Here is a 16564-nt window from a genome sequence, read left to right as displayed (position 1 = left end):
ACAGAACACCTGGGCGGGGAGGCAATGACCTCAGCCAGGGCAGAGTTCTCTGTGCCCTAAGAAATAACAACCGGCGGTGCTTCCAGCCTTCTCAAGATGAAAGTAATTAACTGCAGCAAAGGTAGAAAATACAGGGGAGTAAAATGCAGTCAAGTCCCTCACCACGATCACGGTATCTTGGTAAACAGCCTTCGGCCTCCCAGCCGAACACACACGCACACGGATGAAAGCTGACAACAGAGTTTATTGTGTAGCCTTTTCCTCCTAATACACACCTTGGACAAATCCCCAAAACATTACCTATCATTCCACAACACAGTTTAGTATCATGCCATTTCAGAATACAGATGCACTATGCTTTATGGGAGCAATCTCACATGGCTGGAAATGTACCTGGTAGATGATCCTGATGAAACGGTTTGGTGGGATCTACACGGGGTAGCCCAAGAGGAGGTTCGTTTAGGAAAAGAGAAGCTGTGCATATTTGTGGGCAGAGAAGGGGGGTTTGAAGACGTGAAAAAGACTTGAAATGCACCACAGCTCCTCTGCCCTGGCAAGACATTCCTGAAGTGAAGAGCTCTCCGGGTCTACTTTGCACACCTGTACTTCTTTGATACCGCGTGCTTAGGGACACGATGCTCACACGCTCAACCAGGCAGGGCTTGAAACATGAGCCTCACATCCACGGGGCTAAGGGAGGTCTCGGCAGCCCCTGTGTACCTCCCTGGGGCTGGCCGCCCTCCCCCAGCCCTCCCCTGCCATCGCCTCTTCTAGGTCTCAAGCCTCCCTTCCTGATTTCTCTCTGACGTCTCTCTCTCTGTTCCTCCCCTTGTTGTTTTAATGTAAGCAGCAGATATCGTCAAATAAAGAATTCTGGGGTGTGTGGATTTAGCTGACAAATAATAAAGTGGGAAAGATTTATATAAGCTGATTAATTGCACTGTAATCAATTTATGTGGGCAAAAAGGAGAAATAGTTCCAAGAGTCCTCAATGATGAAGCGAGAGTTACATGATGGGGCTTCCCTGGTGGCGCAGTGGTTGAGAGTCCGCCTGCCGATGCAGGGGACACGGGTTCGTGCCCCGGTCCAGGAAGATCCCACATGCCGCAGAGCGGCTGGGCCCGTGAGCCATGGCCGCTGCACCTGCGCGTCCAGAGCCTGTGCTCCGCAACGGGAGAGGCCGCAACGGTGAGAGGCCCGCGTACCACAAAAAAAAAAAAGTTACATGATGATATAAACATGGGATGAAGAAGAGTGTTGGATGACCTGGGGACAAGTTCCCAGGAAAGTAGTAAAAGAAAAAGCAGAACACAGAGCTGTGTATCGAGTGAGAGCTCGATGTTGTTTTTCTAAGATACTTTTTAGAATGCATGATTATAGTACCTGATGTACAATTAAACATATATAGTATAAAATATAAGTAAATATTACAAATATAAACCAATCATTATTTCTTGGTGGAAGGATTGTGAATGCTTGTGATTACTTTATTCATTTCTGAATGTTTTACTTTTTTGCAATAAGCATCTCAATTTATAATGAGACAAACTACCTGTTTCAAACATTTTTCTCAATCTACTGTGATTATAGCAACCGTTTTACTTCTTTTTTGCTTCTACAAATCTCTAGTTGATTTCCATTCATCTCCAGCAATGACGATGATTAACCTCAGTAGATCATAAAATTTGGGGTTGCTTATGGTGACTAAATATCTGAGGTCACTGATGTGGGACACGGCTGTTCAAGGTTAGCATTACGGTCTGGGATAAAAGAAGGGGGTGGAGGGTCCTCATTGTGGCACAACAATTCACACACACACACACACATTCAATCAACAACTGCTTCCCAAACACCTACTTAGAAGCAGGGGTACATTATTAAGAAAATCAAACCTTTTCACTAAATATACTAAAAATATTCCATTAAATACCCAGACCAAGAGTGGGCAAATAGTTGCACCAAAACCCACAATTTAAGCAACCATTTAAAGTGCTACCACAGAGACAGGATGCTATGTATAAAGATCCAAGGAGATGAAATCTGGGCTGGGGTTGGTAGGGCCTCCCTGAGGAAATGACGCTGAAACTGACATCTTAGAGGGGATGTGGGATTTAGCCATGTGACGAGCAGGCGGACACACGGACGAGCAGTCCAGGAGGAGGAAACAGCACGTTTCCAGCGAAGGCCTGGAAGCAGGAACAGGTATGTATGTACGTCAGGAACCCTTGACTGAATCAGCAACAAGCTCTGATCAAATGAGTCAACAAACTACAGAGAGCTCACGGCAGGTAATCAAGTTAATACAAGATGTTACTTCAGAAGAAAATCATGCTGACATGTAGGACGAAGAGGAATCTGCTACCTACCACGGTTGCCCATAACTGCTATCCATCATTGCACTGGGCAAAGGCTCACTTCCTCAACTGACCCACACAATTCAGCTTTGGATCATGCAGTTCTACAATGAGGGAAGCAGAAATGCTGCCCCTGAGCAGACAGCGCAAATCTAAAGGAACAGAATGAAGACAGATCGCACTTGGAATCCTATAGCTCATCGTTCTGCTCCTTGCTTTTTTTTTTTTTTTTTTTTTTTTTTGGGTGCGTTGGGTCTTCATTGCCGTGCGTGGACTTTCTCTAGTTGTGGCGAGCGGGGGCTACTCTTCATTGTGGTGCGTGGGCTTCTCACTGCAGTGGCTTCTCTTGTTGCGGAGCACGGGGTCTAGTCGCATGGGCTTCAGTAGTTGTGACACACAGTCTCAGTAGTTGTGGCTCACGGGCTCTAGAGAGCAGGCTCAGTAGTTGTGGCTCACGGGCTCAGTTGCTCCGTGGCATGTGGGATCTTCCTGGAGCAGAGCTCAAACCTCTGTCCCCTGCATTGGCAGGTGGATTTTTAACCACTGTGCCACCAGGGAAGCCCCCATTCTGCTACTCTGAAAACAGGAAACAAAGGAGCTCATCATTTAAAGTGGCTCACAGTGGAGTTATATTCAAGGACAAGAAAGAAAAAGCTAAGTCAGTACAGACCGACTTCACTTTACTGCACTTCGCAGATATTGCTTTTTTTTTTTTTTTAACAAATTGAAGGTTTGTGGCAACCCTACATCGAGCAAGTCAACCAGCGCCATTTTCCCAGCAGCGTTTGCTCACTTCATGTCTCTGTGTCACATTTTATTTATTTTATTTTTTTAACATCTTTATTGGAGTATAATTGCTTTACAATGTTGTGCTAGTTTCTGCTTTATAACAAAGTGAATCAGCTATATGTATACATATATCCCCATATCCTCTCCCTCTTGCGTCTCCCTCCCACCCTCCCTATCCCACGCCTCTAGGTGGACACAAAGCACCGAGCTGATCTCCCTGTGCTATGCAGCTGCTTCCCACGAGCTATCTATTTTACATTTGGTAGTGTATATATGTCCATGCTACTCTCTCACTTCATCCCAGCTTACCCTTCCCCCTTCCCGTGTCCTCAAGTCTGTTCTCTACTTCTGCATCTTTATTCTTGTCCTGCCCTTAGGTTATCAGAACCATTTTTCTTTTTTTCTTTAGATTCCACATATAGGTGTTAACATACGGTATTTGTTTTTCTCTTTCTGACTTACTTCACTCTGTATGACAGACTCTAGGTCCATCCACCTCACCACAAATAACTCAGTTTTGTTCCTTTTTATGGCTGAGTAATATTCCATTGCATATATGTGCCACATCTTCTTTATCCATTCATCTGTTGATGGACACTTAGGTTGCTTCCATGTCCTGGCTATTGTAAATAGAACTGCAATGAACATTGTGGTACATGACTCTTCTTGAATTATGGTTTTCTCAGGGTGTATGCCGAGTAGTGGGGATTGCTGGGTCGTATGGTAGTTCTATTTTTAGTTTTCTAAGGAACCTCCATACTGTTCTCCACAGTGGCTGTATCAATTTACATTCCCACCAACAGTGCAAGAGGGTTCCCTTTTCTCCACACCCCCTCAAGCATTTATTGTTTGTAGATTTTTTGATGATGGCCATTCTGTGTCACATTTTAGTAATTCTCACTATCCTGAAAACTTTTCTTTCTTATCATATTTGCTACAGTGAGCTGTGATCAGTTATCTTTGATGTTACTATTGCAAAAACCTTGTGACTCTCTGAAGGCTCAGATGATGGTTAGCATTTTTAAAGTGTTTTTAAATTAAGGTATGTACATTTTTTTAGACATAATCCTACCGCATGCTTAACATACAGTATAATGTAATACTACAGTATAAACATAGTTTTTAAATGCACTGGGAAACCAAACACTGCGCACGGCTCTCTCTACTGTGCATCTGCTCTACCACGGTGGTCTGGAATCGGCTTGCCATATCCCCGGGGCTTGGCTGAAACTGACGCTGTTCTCTGTTAATGGAGGAAGAAGCTCACGTCTTTCAGCTGCGTTCACCACCAGTTCCCCAAGACTGTGCATCTTCACAAGCTATTTAAGGCTCTACAGCAACCGCCAAGTGAGTAAATGGCCCATGAAAAAGCGACACCACTGAGACCAAAGACTGGAGAGGAAGTCAGTCTTGCGGCAAAGCAAACTTTTGAAAGATGTTAAGGCCCAATAAGACAAACCAGCAGAGACAAACACAGTAAATAACCATCAGCTAAAACACAGCCAAGTCACCAGCAACATAAATATTGCCAACCACTACACGTATAAAACTTTCACACTCCAGGTCAGCAAGAAAAAAAAAGGATAAAACAATGTATAAAGTCCCAGAAAGTGAGAGAGAAGAGAGAAAAGTGGGGCTAGCAGGGCACTGTATCCACGGGCAACGCAATCTTTCCTCCCAGGACCCGTAGTGAGGACATGACCTCACCTGACGGTGCGGGTCTTACCAAGAGTATCTCCAGCTATGACCAGGCTATGTTTCTGAAGCCCCTTTTACATTGGTATGAATTAAGGGGAAGAACTGAATTCACTTGGTTCACATGTATTACAATGGCTATTAAGTTCCAGGTGCTATGCTGGGAACTGAGTGAACAGATTAGATTCTGTGACTGTTTCCTGGAAGCTGACAGAAATGTAGAGGGAAGCTAAGCTCAGTACAGCAAAGGAAGCACCTGGTTACTGACGTTTTCTTACTCTCTCCCCAGTGTGATGTATTTATCCTTCCAGTTGAAGGAAGGGAGAGAGGGAGGGAAGGAGGGAAGAAATAGGGAGGGAAAGCCTAAGGAAGAAATAGGGAAGGGGTAGGAGAGAGGAAGGAAAATGAAACTACTTCCTTTTCCTACAACTGCTGTCAGCTGGTAAGAAGTCCTCACCAGTAACGTATCTTGGTGCTTTCGGCTTTCTGCGTCGCAATCCCGGAACTCTTCCTGCGGAATATAGTTCCTTCCGGCTTCACATTCCGAAACCCCAACCCTACTCTAAACCTGAAGGAGCAGGAAGGCTGGAGCGAACTGCACACAGCACGGAGCTCTGCACAGGACAAGTGAGGTGCCTGATGAATCCCGGGTGATGGTCAGGATGCCCAGGACAGGCTTCCAGAGAGAGCCACTGTTAGCAGGATTGCCTAGACTCCAGCTGCTGTGAATAGAGCTTAGAGCTGCAACCAGGAGGGTGTGTTCATATCAACACAGTCTATGAGTCAAGAGGATCCTTTTCCAGTTTGCAAGGAAAGGGAAACTCTCATGTGGTATTGGTGGGAGAGAAATAGTGGTGATACGTACAACCATCCTATAGAACAGTTTGTGAACATCTATCAAGAGCCTTAAAACTATCAATATATACACCCTCTGGCCTGGTAATCCCATTCTACTTTTTCTCACCTGAGGAAGTGATACTCGCGGATAAGCACAAAGATTTAGCTACACATGTGTTCACCCCAACTGCTTGCCACAGTTCAAAGCTAGACAACAAGACACCTGCCGACAGAAGATAAGTAAGGTATGGCATATCCATACGATGGAATCTCACATGGATGTTAAAATGATGTAGGTTAATACATACGAAGGGGAAAGATATGTAAGTGCATAAAACAAGCCCAGTGTGAACCCATCCTGGTAAAAGAACACATATAAATGTATATAAGTATAAATGTATATATGTAAATGAATGTACATATACATGTGCACACACGGAGAGAAAGAGAGAGGTGGCTACATGGTGGGACAGAGGTATAGACTAGAATATACAGCAACATGTTCACTGCCGTAGTTTCTTCTTTTTTGCTTGTTTGTGATTTCTAAATTTTCCGTAATGATTAACACACGAAAATTAAAAGTTAGGTTAAAAATAACGATCACTCATCTGTCCTTATCCCCTGATTGTCGATGATTTCAGACAGTCTTCAGAGTCAGGGGCCTTGCACTGAGCCCTGAGTCGGCCCTGACGCCCATCAACCCCATCAGCGCTACATTCCATAAAGCTCCTTGGACGGCTTGCCAAAGAGAGGTTTGATTTTTGACTTTAGATATTTTTGGCCCAACCGCATTTGAAACCCAGGCATTTCTCCTCTTCGGAATTTCTTCGAATGCAGTATACCCATTTCAACAGGCTCGCCGCTGGTCAGTGCTTAAAGGAGGACAATGCACAAATGACATTTTCTCCCTTTATTTTTAAGACTGAAATGAACTTGGAATGTATATAATTTTGCTCAGAGCACTTTCAAAAAGCTGTGAAAGCTCCCGCTTTCTGCCAAGTTAGCCGCCTGTTTGCAGCCTCAGAGCAAGACAGAGGATGCCTGAGGAGTGGGCTTGGACATTTCCCCTGCAGTGAAACAGTTTCCTGGCAAAGACCCTGGCTGGGCGCTTCCCAAAGTGGAGCTGACTCTCAAACGAAGTCACCAGGCTGCTTTGCCTCCTCCAAAAATTCTCTGGCACTAAGTACCACGCATGTGTGCCTACAAACCCTGGTTTCCAGAAAGCCTACGATGCGGGCCGGCAGTGAGTTCCTAAACTACCTTAGAAACGATACATCCAACATGACATGCCCAGTTGGGCTCATAAAATGTTCCTGGGTAGCAAAGACTTCACTTTTAAAAAGTCCAAATCTTACTATGATTCAGAGCATGGGTTTTTTTTGGACAATTACTAGGTTGCCTGTTGAAACTGACTGCTCTGAAGATAAGTTGGATCTTACTGGATACAGTCATTTGCAAACCTGATGTAATTCTTTCAGAGAGCTTTGTTCTAAAAGGAACTGAGTACTAAGTAGCATAAACTTTAAATCCGCTGCAAAAAAACATACTCAGGTCTATAGGATACCAAGGAAACCAAGAGATGTGCACGTGCAACAGTCAAGAAAGCCACAAAACGTGCACGAAGTACATCTGTGTGCGTGAGAGCCTCACAAAGGCCCAGGGCTTCCCTGGTGGCGCAGTGGTTGAGAGTCCGCCTGCTGATGCAGGGGACACGGGTTCGTGCCCCAGTCTGGGAAGATCCCACATGCCGCGGAGCAGCTGGGCCCGTGAGCCATGGCCGCTGAGCCTGCGCGTCCGGAGCCTGTGCTCCGCAACGGGAGAGGCCACAACAGTGAGAGGCCCGCGTACCGCAAAAAAAAAAAAAAAAAAAAAGATAAGGCCCAGCTAGTCTGGAGATGCTAAACAGTGCGTAAGGACCCATCTGAAGCACGAGGCACCTATGAGCAGACACATCTCCCGCGCTGAGAGCATTTCGGCTGCAAACCTACATCTTGGTGAACATCTGTGAAGTGCCCACTGTGTTGAGATGCTGACATTCAAAGAGGAGCAGGGCACGGCCCCGCCCTCAGGAAGCCTAATGGGAAGGCAGGCACCAGCATCAACTAAAGGAATCGGGAAAAAGCTATGATGAGAAAGGTGTGCACCAAACACCTGCCAGAGGACGAAGAGGAAGCACTTCGCTCAAACTGGAGATGCACAGAGTGCTTCTGAGGAGACAGTTCCTACACTCACCTTGAAAGATGAAGAGGACTGCCCCCGGGAAGAAGAGTGGGTTTTGTGGACAGTCTCATAGATAGATTTGGCCTGGAGAGAGGTGTGAAAGACGTTCTGTCCACTTAAACCGAAGCCTGAAGTTCAAGGTGGAAAGTGGCAGAACGTAATGGTGGGAGACAAATGGGTGCTTATGTCGGGGCCTGGAGGGCATCCCAGAGGCACTGAGGGCCAGGCCACTTGCTGGGAAGAGGAGGGGCTCCTGCAGGAAGAAGGGGTCACCACGAAGGGCTAAGGGGGTGCGGTGAGCCCCACCCTTCGGCTCAAGGCCGGACAGGTTCCAGGGGCAGGTCCACGAGTCCCCCCTGTGTCGCCTCGTAGAGGAAACCAGGTATTACGCGCATGGGTCACGAGAGCCCTGATGAATGCAGAACATCAGCTGCTCCTCACGGATGGACCATGTCGGCCACTTAAAGAGGAAAATCCCTGTTGCTCATTCCCCCTCAATGATGGGCAGCAACATTCTCAGAGTGAACTTGCTCGAAGTGTGGGCGGGGACAGGAAGAGGGAAAGAGCTGGGAAGACGGAGTCCCTGGGTGGAGCCAATTCGGGGAGAAAAATTATTTTCTCCAGGGAACTGTGGGCCGCGACTTCTATTAAGTAACTGGAAAGCTGGCTGGTGCTTAAGGGACAGGAGCAGCTGACACTAAAGAAGAGTCCCGGCCTCTTAACAAAGACGTCTTCATGAGGGTTGCTTTTTTTTTAATAAATAAATTTATTTATTTATTTGTTTATTTATTTTTGGCTGCGTTGGGTCTGCATTGCTGTGTGCGGGCTTTCTCTAGTTGTGGCGAGCGGGGGCTGCTCTTCGTTGCGGTGCGCAGGCTTCTCATTGCGGTGGCTTCTCTTGCTGCAGAACACGGGCTCTAGGTGCATGGGCTTCAATAGTTGTGGCTCACGGGTTCTAGAGCACAGGCTCAGTAGTTGTGGCTCACGGGCTCTAGGCACATGGGCTTCAGTAGTTGTGGCTCACGGGCTCTAGAGCGCAGGCTCAGTAGTTGTGGCTCACGGGCTCTAGAGCGCAGGCTCAGTAGTGTGGCGCACGGGCTTAGTTGCTCCGCAGCATGTGGGATCTTCCCGGACCAGGGCTCAAACCCATGTCCCCTGCATTGGCAGGCGGATTCTTAACCGCTGCACCACCAAGGAAGTCCCTTCATGAGGGTTTTATAAGAGAGAAACAAAGAAGAAGAGAGGAGGTTTGGGGCAGGGGAGGGGGCGGTGCTGGGGGGCAGCTAACATTTATTAAGCCAATACTTAGCGTCAGGGAATCATTAAGAAGGCCAAAAGCCAGTTTGCCTAAGAGGGAGAAAGGTTTAAAAGCAGAACACTGATCCCAAACTGGTCCTAAGAGAGGTAAATACGCGGTAAGGGACCCCAAACTCTGCACTGTCACCAGGGACAGGCCACCTGCTGAAGCCTGTGAGACCCATCACCGAATAGGTGGACACAGACCCCCTACGGTGAGGAGCGGGGCGCCGCGGCCAGGGGCCTGGGTGGAGCTGCACAGCTGCCCTCACCCAGAGTCAACCCAGAGGAGTCCAAGCGTCACAGGCAAAGACAAGGCTCCCGGCTCCCTGCTTTCCGCCAGGCTTCCCCACAGTCCTCCCTGTACACTAGAGCACGCTCCAAGGGAACTGAGCCCCAGCACAGGCTGGCCAAACAAGGGCCCTCACCCAGCAGCTGAGTGGATGCGGAACGAGCAGGAGGGCTTGTCAACGGGGGCCCCGCGTTCACCCTGCGCCTGCGACAGGCTGCAGAGGCCCCCACGCTCCCCACGGGGCGCCCGGCGGCCGACCCTGTGCTCCTGTGCAGTCACTCCCAGGAGGAAGTTCGCAGCCCGGGGTCCAGTTTCTCAAGGCTGTGCTCAGCATTCTCCCTGCCTCTCGACAAGCTGGCCCTCCTGCCGTATCTGTTTTTCAGCTGGAGAGCATGCGACACCGGACCAATTATTTAAGCCAGAAAATGGATGTGACCAGCTTTTCCTTCTTTCCCTCCCACATCCATTCGGGCCTCATCACTTCCTTCCTGCCCTGGACGCCTGTGCAGCCCACCGCTGCCTCTAGCTTCCTCCCACTGCTGCCTCAGTTCAGGCCTCACCTCCAGGTCCCTCTCACAGCTCCCTCCGCGCCCTCACTGTTCCCTCTCGAGGCAAATATGATCACATCTCTCCTTGGCTAGAAACACCTCCTGAAGCCCTACCCCATGGACTGGGCTTTGAGATACAGACGAACGGGCTGGGTGAACTGAACTTGGCAGGGCTCGAGGGAGGTCACCAGGAAATAGATCCTTGTCAGATTGACACTCATCAGTTATTTACTAAACTTACTGGGGGAGCTGAATTTCAGATCTTCCATCTTTCTATACTTCCAAACACTACTTTCCAGATTGGAAATTCTTAAGAAAATGGAAAGAAAACAAAGACTGAAGAAAAACCACAATGAGGTACCACGTCACACTCATTAGGGCGGCCACTATCAAAAACAAAACAAAACAAAAGAAAAAACTAACAAGAAAAAAAACAGAAAATAACACGTATTGGTGAGGATGTGGAGGAACTGGAACCCTTGGGCGCTGTTAGTAGGAATGTAACAGGGCTGCACCTAAGACAGAAAACAGTGTGGCAGTTTCTCAAAAAAATTAAAAACGTAATTAGCATATGATCCAACAATCCCACTTCTGGGTATATACCCAAAGGAACTGAAAGCAGGGGCTCAAAACAGATATTTGTGCACCCGTGTTCAGAGCAGCATTATTCACAACTGCCAGAAGGTGGAAGCAGCCCATGTGTTCATCGAAGGATGAATGGATACATAAGATGTGATATATACATGCAATGGGATGTTATGCAACTTTAAAAAGGAAGAAACTCTGATACTTACTACAACATGGATGAACTCTGAAGGCATTATGCTAAGTGAAAAAAGCTAGTCACGGGCTTCCCTGGTGGCGCAGCGGTTGAGAGTCCGCCTGCCAATGCAGGGGACACGGGTTCGTGCCCCACCAGTCCGGGAAGATCCCACATGCCGCGGAGCGGCTAGGCCCGTGAGCCATGGCCGCTGAGCCTGCGCGTCCGGAGCCTGTGCTCCGCAACGGGAGAGGCCACAACAGTGAGAGGCCTGCGTACCACAAAAAAAAAAAAAAAAAAAAAAAAAAGCCAGTCGCAAAAAGATAAATAATGTATGAATCCACTTATATGAGGTACCCAGAGCAGTCAAATTCAGAGACAGAAAATAGGATGGCGGTTGCCAGGGGTGAGGGGGAGGGGGGTTGGGATGTTACTGCTTAATGGGTACGGAGTTTCAGTTTTATAGGAAAAAAGTTCTGGAGGTTAGCTGCAACGATGTGAACGCACTTAACACTACTGTACGCCTAAAAATGGTTAAGATGGGAAATTTCATGTTAAGTGTATCTTAGCACAATTTAAAAAAAAAGAGTGAAGAAATGAGTTAGCAAATGCTTATGAGTATAGAGAAAATAATTCTCTGTTGTATTTTGGGCCATACATTTTGTTCATAATCATAAATTCTAAACACACTAACCAGAACTTATAAAAACGTTACGTGTACACAGGTGCTGTGACTGTGCCGGCAGAACCTGAGCTGCCCTCTCTCCTGCTCCATCCTCCCAAACCCCAAAGCGCAGTTCCTCAAAGAACAGACATCTGTTTATCAAAGCAACCGGCTCACGCCCAGGCATGGCTTTCAGAGCGCCCCCCAGTCAGGCCCCAACCTGCGGAATCCTCTTATCACTTCCTAAGCTCAGCATGGCTGTGGCCAGCACTCACCTTGTTTGCTCATAAAATGTTCCTTCCCAGAACATCTCTCCAGGGGAAAACCTCTTCCTGCAAACATCTCAGGGCCCAGCACAGAATCCAGTTTTTTTTGTGAATCTTGAACAGAATTCTCAAGTAAAACAGAAGGGAGTGATTTGGGGTTCCTACCTGGCGGGCATCCAGGGCTGAATCTCTGGTTAGTGTTCTATCCACTTTGTTCTCTGAGATAAGGCATCTTTATAGACTTCTAACATCTTTATATCCTCAACTATGGAGAAGAAAGTGCTGGACCAGGGACTTAGGAGGGTTACTACTTAAGCCTCCTCACAGCCCTGCTATACCCTCCACACCACCCACCCCTTGCCATGGGCCCCGGCTATTTACCACAGGCTGCGCACTGCTACGGCAATGAGAGTCCACAGAAGAGGGGAGAACTGGGGACGATGTTACACAGGGGACAATGCCTGGTCTCCATAAGCGTGGAGGACAAGTGGGTTCCCGTTATTTAGGCTTATGGCACAGATCCCATGATGCTGGCTGGAGGTGATCTCAACATCAAGAAAGATTCTTTCTGAAAGTCTCTGGTTTTCTACATCACCCAACACATTACAAGGCATGGACACCGGAAGAGAATCCCTTCCAAGCACGTCAGTTTGCACCATTCCCTTCCCATTGGCCCTCCCAGGTCACAGGCTACTAATCCTGAATCATATAACTTCCATGACTTCACGCTAAGTGGGTTCACACCCATGTGTCCATTTTCTTAGGCAGAGAGAACACGGCACCTGACACTTATGGTCTCCCCTCGCCCTCAATAAATGCGCGTTGTCCTATTGAAGCATCTCAGCCCTAAGTTTCCATCTTGAGAAACTAACACACTCTGTGTGCAGGCGCCTTATTAGATTTATGTAACAACTATTCAGCTAGTGTCCAAGCAGTGAACATACTTCTTTCAACATTCTTCCCGTTTATCGCGTGGCGCTTAATTTAGGCCAAGGATAGTTACACCTGTAACATCAAAAAAGGTAAAAACAGCCCAGCTTGGCTTTAATCCCGCTTTGTTTGGCCGAGTCGCTGGAGCACAGAACTTTACAAGGTGTCTGCTTCCCATAAATCAGAGGCAGCAACTTCTCTCCAATTCTGTTTTAATTCATGGGTAATCATTCTCTAGAGCAGGTGGCAAGTTGGGGGCGGGGCCTGGAGTCGGGGGAATGAAGGTATGATGAAGTATTAAGCCATTTGAATTTGAATTTGTACAAATGAGTAGTGCAAGGGTGGCAGATACGAAATGTGTCTGCTAACCGAAGCCAGATGAACAGGACGCAGCATCCAACCCATCCAGCACCCTCCCTTCAGCCGACCGCAGAGTGTTTCTCGTTGAATTCTCTGACAGCCTTGGCCTAAGTCTTCACTTTGTCACGAGGCCCTCTTCCCACCTTTTGCCTGAGGACCCCGAACATGAATTCGAGGTTATTCAACCAACTGCAGTGCCATTTGGAAACTGACTCGTGCACAGAAACACATTCCTTTGCATAATGTGTCATTTCCCACCATTTAGAACACCAATGCCCAGAGCAACTAGTGAAAATCCTTTTGCCCGCAAAGGGCACAGGTGTCTTACTAAAATTTCATTCTTAATCTGTCTGCTAAACATTCGTCAAGCAGCTTATGTGAATGACACTCTAGAATACAGAAATTAGTAAGATAAGCCTCTGACCTCGAAAAACTTCCAACCTAATAGGAAAGATACACTGACTGAACCCTCACCCCACCGCCAGCCCAGACTGCTCATCCCTGCCTCCCGCACCTCAGGAGCAAGTGCATCACCTGCCCAACTGTTTAAACCCGGAGCCTGGGAACCCGCCCTTCATTCCACGATGCTCCCATCACTATGGTGACCACCCAGACCCAAGCCACTGGTACCTCCCACCGGGAATAAGGAAGTGGCTTCCTAATAGTCTTCTATGCTACGTTCTCCAGATGACACACATCCTAATATTTGTAGTAAATTTATCTTCATGTTCCTCTACTGCTTAAAGACCTCAAATGGTTAGAAAACTCCTTCCAGGGGCCTCCAAGGCCCCACGTCAGCTGCCCCCCGCCACCAGCCCTCCCTCCCCTCATCCTCTGCCGTGATTATAACTAAGTTAAAGGGTGTCCATACACAGCAAGGGCTGTAAAGGAACGTGGAAAATGACTACGGCTGATGTGATAAGGAGGCCTGACTGCAGAAGTTTTATTTTCTTTAACTGACTTCTTTTTTTAATTAATGACTTTAATGGGGTCGACACGACAAACACCACAACAGTGAAAACCCCAGGGGAGGCAACGCCGCAGTCCACTCACCCTGGGTTGTACAGCATGACGGCAGAGAGGTTCTCGCAGGACTTGGACAGGTCGGTCATGGACAAGCTGAGGGAGGACAGAAGGCCACTCTAAGAGCAGACACAGGGCAGAGCGGTTACCTCGGCAGCAAGGGAAGGCCGCGCTCTGTGCTCCCCACGCTCCACTGGGGAGAGGCAACGAGGCGCTCACGCCCCCCATCAGCCTGCACACAACTGGTCTCTCTGAGGATGCACGTCAGGGGTCAGGCCAGGGATCCGTCTGGAGCCCAAGCCCCACGCTAAGGCCAGCAGGGCCGCAGTGCGCTCGGGCGGGAACTGCACAGCCCTGTGGATCTCCTTGACCTGGCTGCTGCGTTCAAGTGGAGGGAAGGGGTCACGGCATCTGTGTCAACCCTGTCCCCTGGCAGGAGCAGTACTCACACTTGCTGAGTGACAAAGAGGGAGAGGGAGAGGTGGAGGGAGACCAAAAGAGCAACAGCCTAACCTGTTTGGCTTCCATGGAAAGTTTCCTAATATTTGTAGTAAATTTATCTTCACATTCCTCTACTGCTTAAATACCTCAAATGGTTAGAAAACAGTCAAACTCCTTCCAGGGGCCTCCAAGGCCCCACGTCAGCTGCCCCGCGCTGCCAGCCCTCCCTCCCCTCATCCTGTGTCGTGATTATAACTAAGTTAAAACCTGTTTCCTTCCCTCTCTTCCCTGCAACTCTGTCCTGAAAAGGGCCCTCCAGGGCGACTCTGGGCTGGAACAGACAATAGGCTTCACAGGCTGGAACCGGCAGCCCTGGAAACGGCTGGGGTTTGCGGCTTTCTCGTCATTCCGCATTTAAGGCACTGGCAACTCTGGGCAGCCCCAGCAAAAGCAGGCTGAGATGCGGGGCTGCAGCCCCGGCTGCCCGCTTGCTGGCCACGGGACAGGCCAGCCTCAGTTTCTCATCTCGATCATCTGTGATGTGGGTGTAATAACAGCCTCTGTGCACATAAACTGGTACATGTGGAGGTTCTGCACAGTGCCTGGCTCACAGAAAACTCAGCTGTGACTTAATTCCCTTCCTCAGTCTACAGTCAACACGGCGTCCTAGACAGGTTTCTCTCCCTTCCATTTCTTCCTGTCTCTTTCTGGTCCTCTGCCCACCTCCCTCATCCAGCACTTCAAGTGCCCTCTAGTCATCCCCATCCAAGCTGAAGCCTCTTCCCATCGTCCTAAGTTCACCCCCTCTCTGCTTCACACCCTCATCAAAAATCCAATTTACTGTGAATGAAAATAAAAAGTGAGCCAACTTTTGGATGAAAGTGATCCTGATATGGGGTTAACTCTTAAAACAGATGCTCTTGAGTGGAAGGTACTCTCCACTTAATGTGAAATGACGCCCATCTCCTTTCAGGGGATGCAGCGCTCAACAGGAGGGTCGAGACGCAGTGTCTCTCCTCCTGCTCTGGATCTCACTTGCTAGCCTATTTCACCAGGGAGCCATCCGCTGGGAAACAAACCCTCTAGAATCAATCCAGGCTATGGGCTGGTTCGTGCTCCAGAAAGTTAAACTGCTGGAACCAGAGTGGAGACCCCCTCTTCCCCGACCCCAGCCCCTCCCAGAGCGGAGTGAGCTACAGGAGATTCCACACTGCTCACCTTCCTCTTCTCCCTGAGCCTGGCGGCCTCCTTCGGATGGTTAAAGCGAAACATATTGGTTCTTCCCAGGAGTATCACGGCACCTAAGAACACACAGAAACAGCAATGAGCTTACACTGAGCAACCTGGTTAGCTGGTGACATTCTAACATGGAATCCTGCAGCTGAGATGTGATTTCCAGTGTCCTACACAACAACAGAGTGAGGGGAGGCTTTCGTCGCAGAAGTCTGCTTACATAAGCCAATTCTAAATCTTCAAACGCTTTTATTTTTAGAGCCGAGTGTCACAATTCTCACGTTACCCAGGGCAGAAGTGAGGGATCTAAGCATGACAATATCGTAAGAGATTTAAAACTCAGTATACAGATAATTTGACTTTTGATTGTTGAAAAGAAAAACAGAAATCAGGTAACCAAAGAGATGTGAGAATATCAAGCAAAGCATATGGTCACCAATTTAGGAAATGTTTATTAATGCCGATAGAAGTAGAAACCTCAAAGGACAGTGCATTCAAATGAAAGCACGGTGAAACTGTCAGAGCAGTAGGTTTTTAGTAATAGGGTCACTGTTACTAAAAACTCCCTCAGAATTCGACAGGAAAGAAAATGCGCATATGCAGTGACTATTTCCACGTAAAAACACGGCTTCTTGAGAAAACCCTGTGTAGACGCCTACACTGGACACACAAGAACAGCTCCTTTGGACTGACTAGGGTCCTGCTTGTTCAGAAAATGATTGTACAAGGGGCAGAAGAATTCAGTGTAAATGCCCAAGGGTAACAAAATCATTAGGTGGGGAGGTAAATTTCAGCTTAAGCAAACGGATGCGTTCTAAGATAGGAGCTGTCCCAAACTGGCATGGATGTCACAGAA

General features: G+C 48.1%; 1 protein-coding gene across 9 annotated transcripts in view; it reads right to left on the bottom strand.

Moving 5' to 3' along the window:
• Positions 1–16564, bottom strand: part of LOC101321628 (kinesin-like protein KIF16B) — a 278548-nt gene that overhangs the window by 115760 nt on the left and 146224 nt on the right. For all 9 annotated transcript variants that reach the window (XR_002174849.3, XR_012326207.1, XR_012326206.1 and 6 more), the window contains exons 16-17: positions 15694–15776; positions 14065–14153 (exon numbers count right to left, since the gene is read on the bottom strand). Coding sequence is in view for 4 of the 9 variants with exons in the window: in XM_019927579.3 (XP_019783138.2) it covers positions 14065–14153; positions 15694–15776 (172 nt within the window). In the remaining 5 variants the exon portion in view is untranslated. The remainder of the gene's footprint in view (positions 1–14064; positions 14154–15693; positions 15777–16564) is intronic.

The sequence above is a fragment of the Tursiops truncatus genome, chromosome 15 (genome assembly GCF_011762595.2).
Source record: "Tursiops truncatus isolate mTurTru1 chromosome 15, mTurTru1.mat.Y, whole genome shotgun sequence".
NCBI lineage: Eukaryota > Metazoa > Chordata > Mammalia > Artiodactyla > Delphinidae > Tursiops > Tursiops truncatus.
This window is presented reverse-complemented; position numbering and strand designations above follow the sequence as displayed.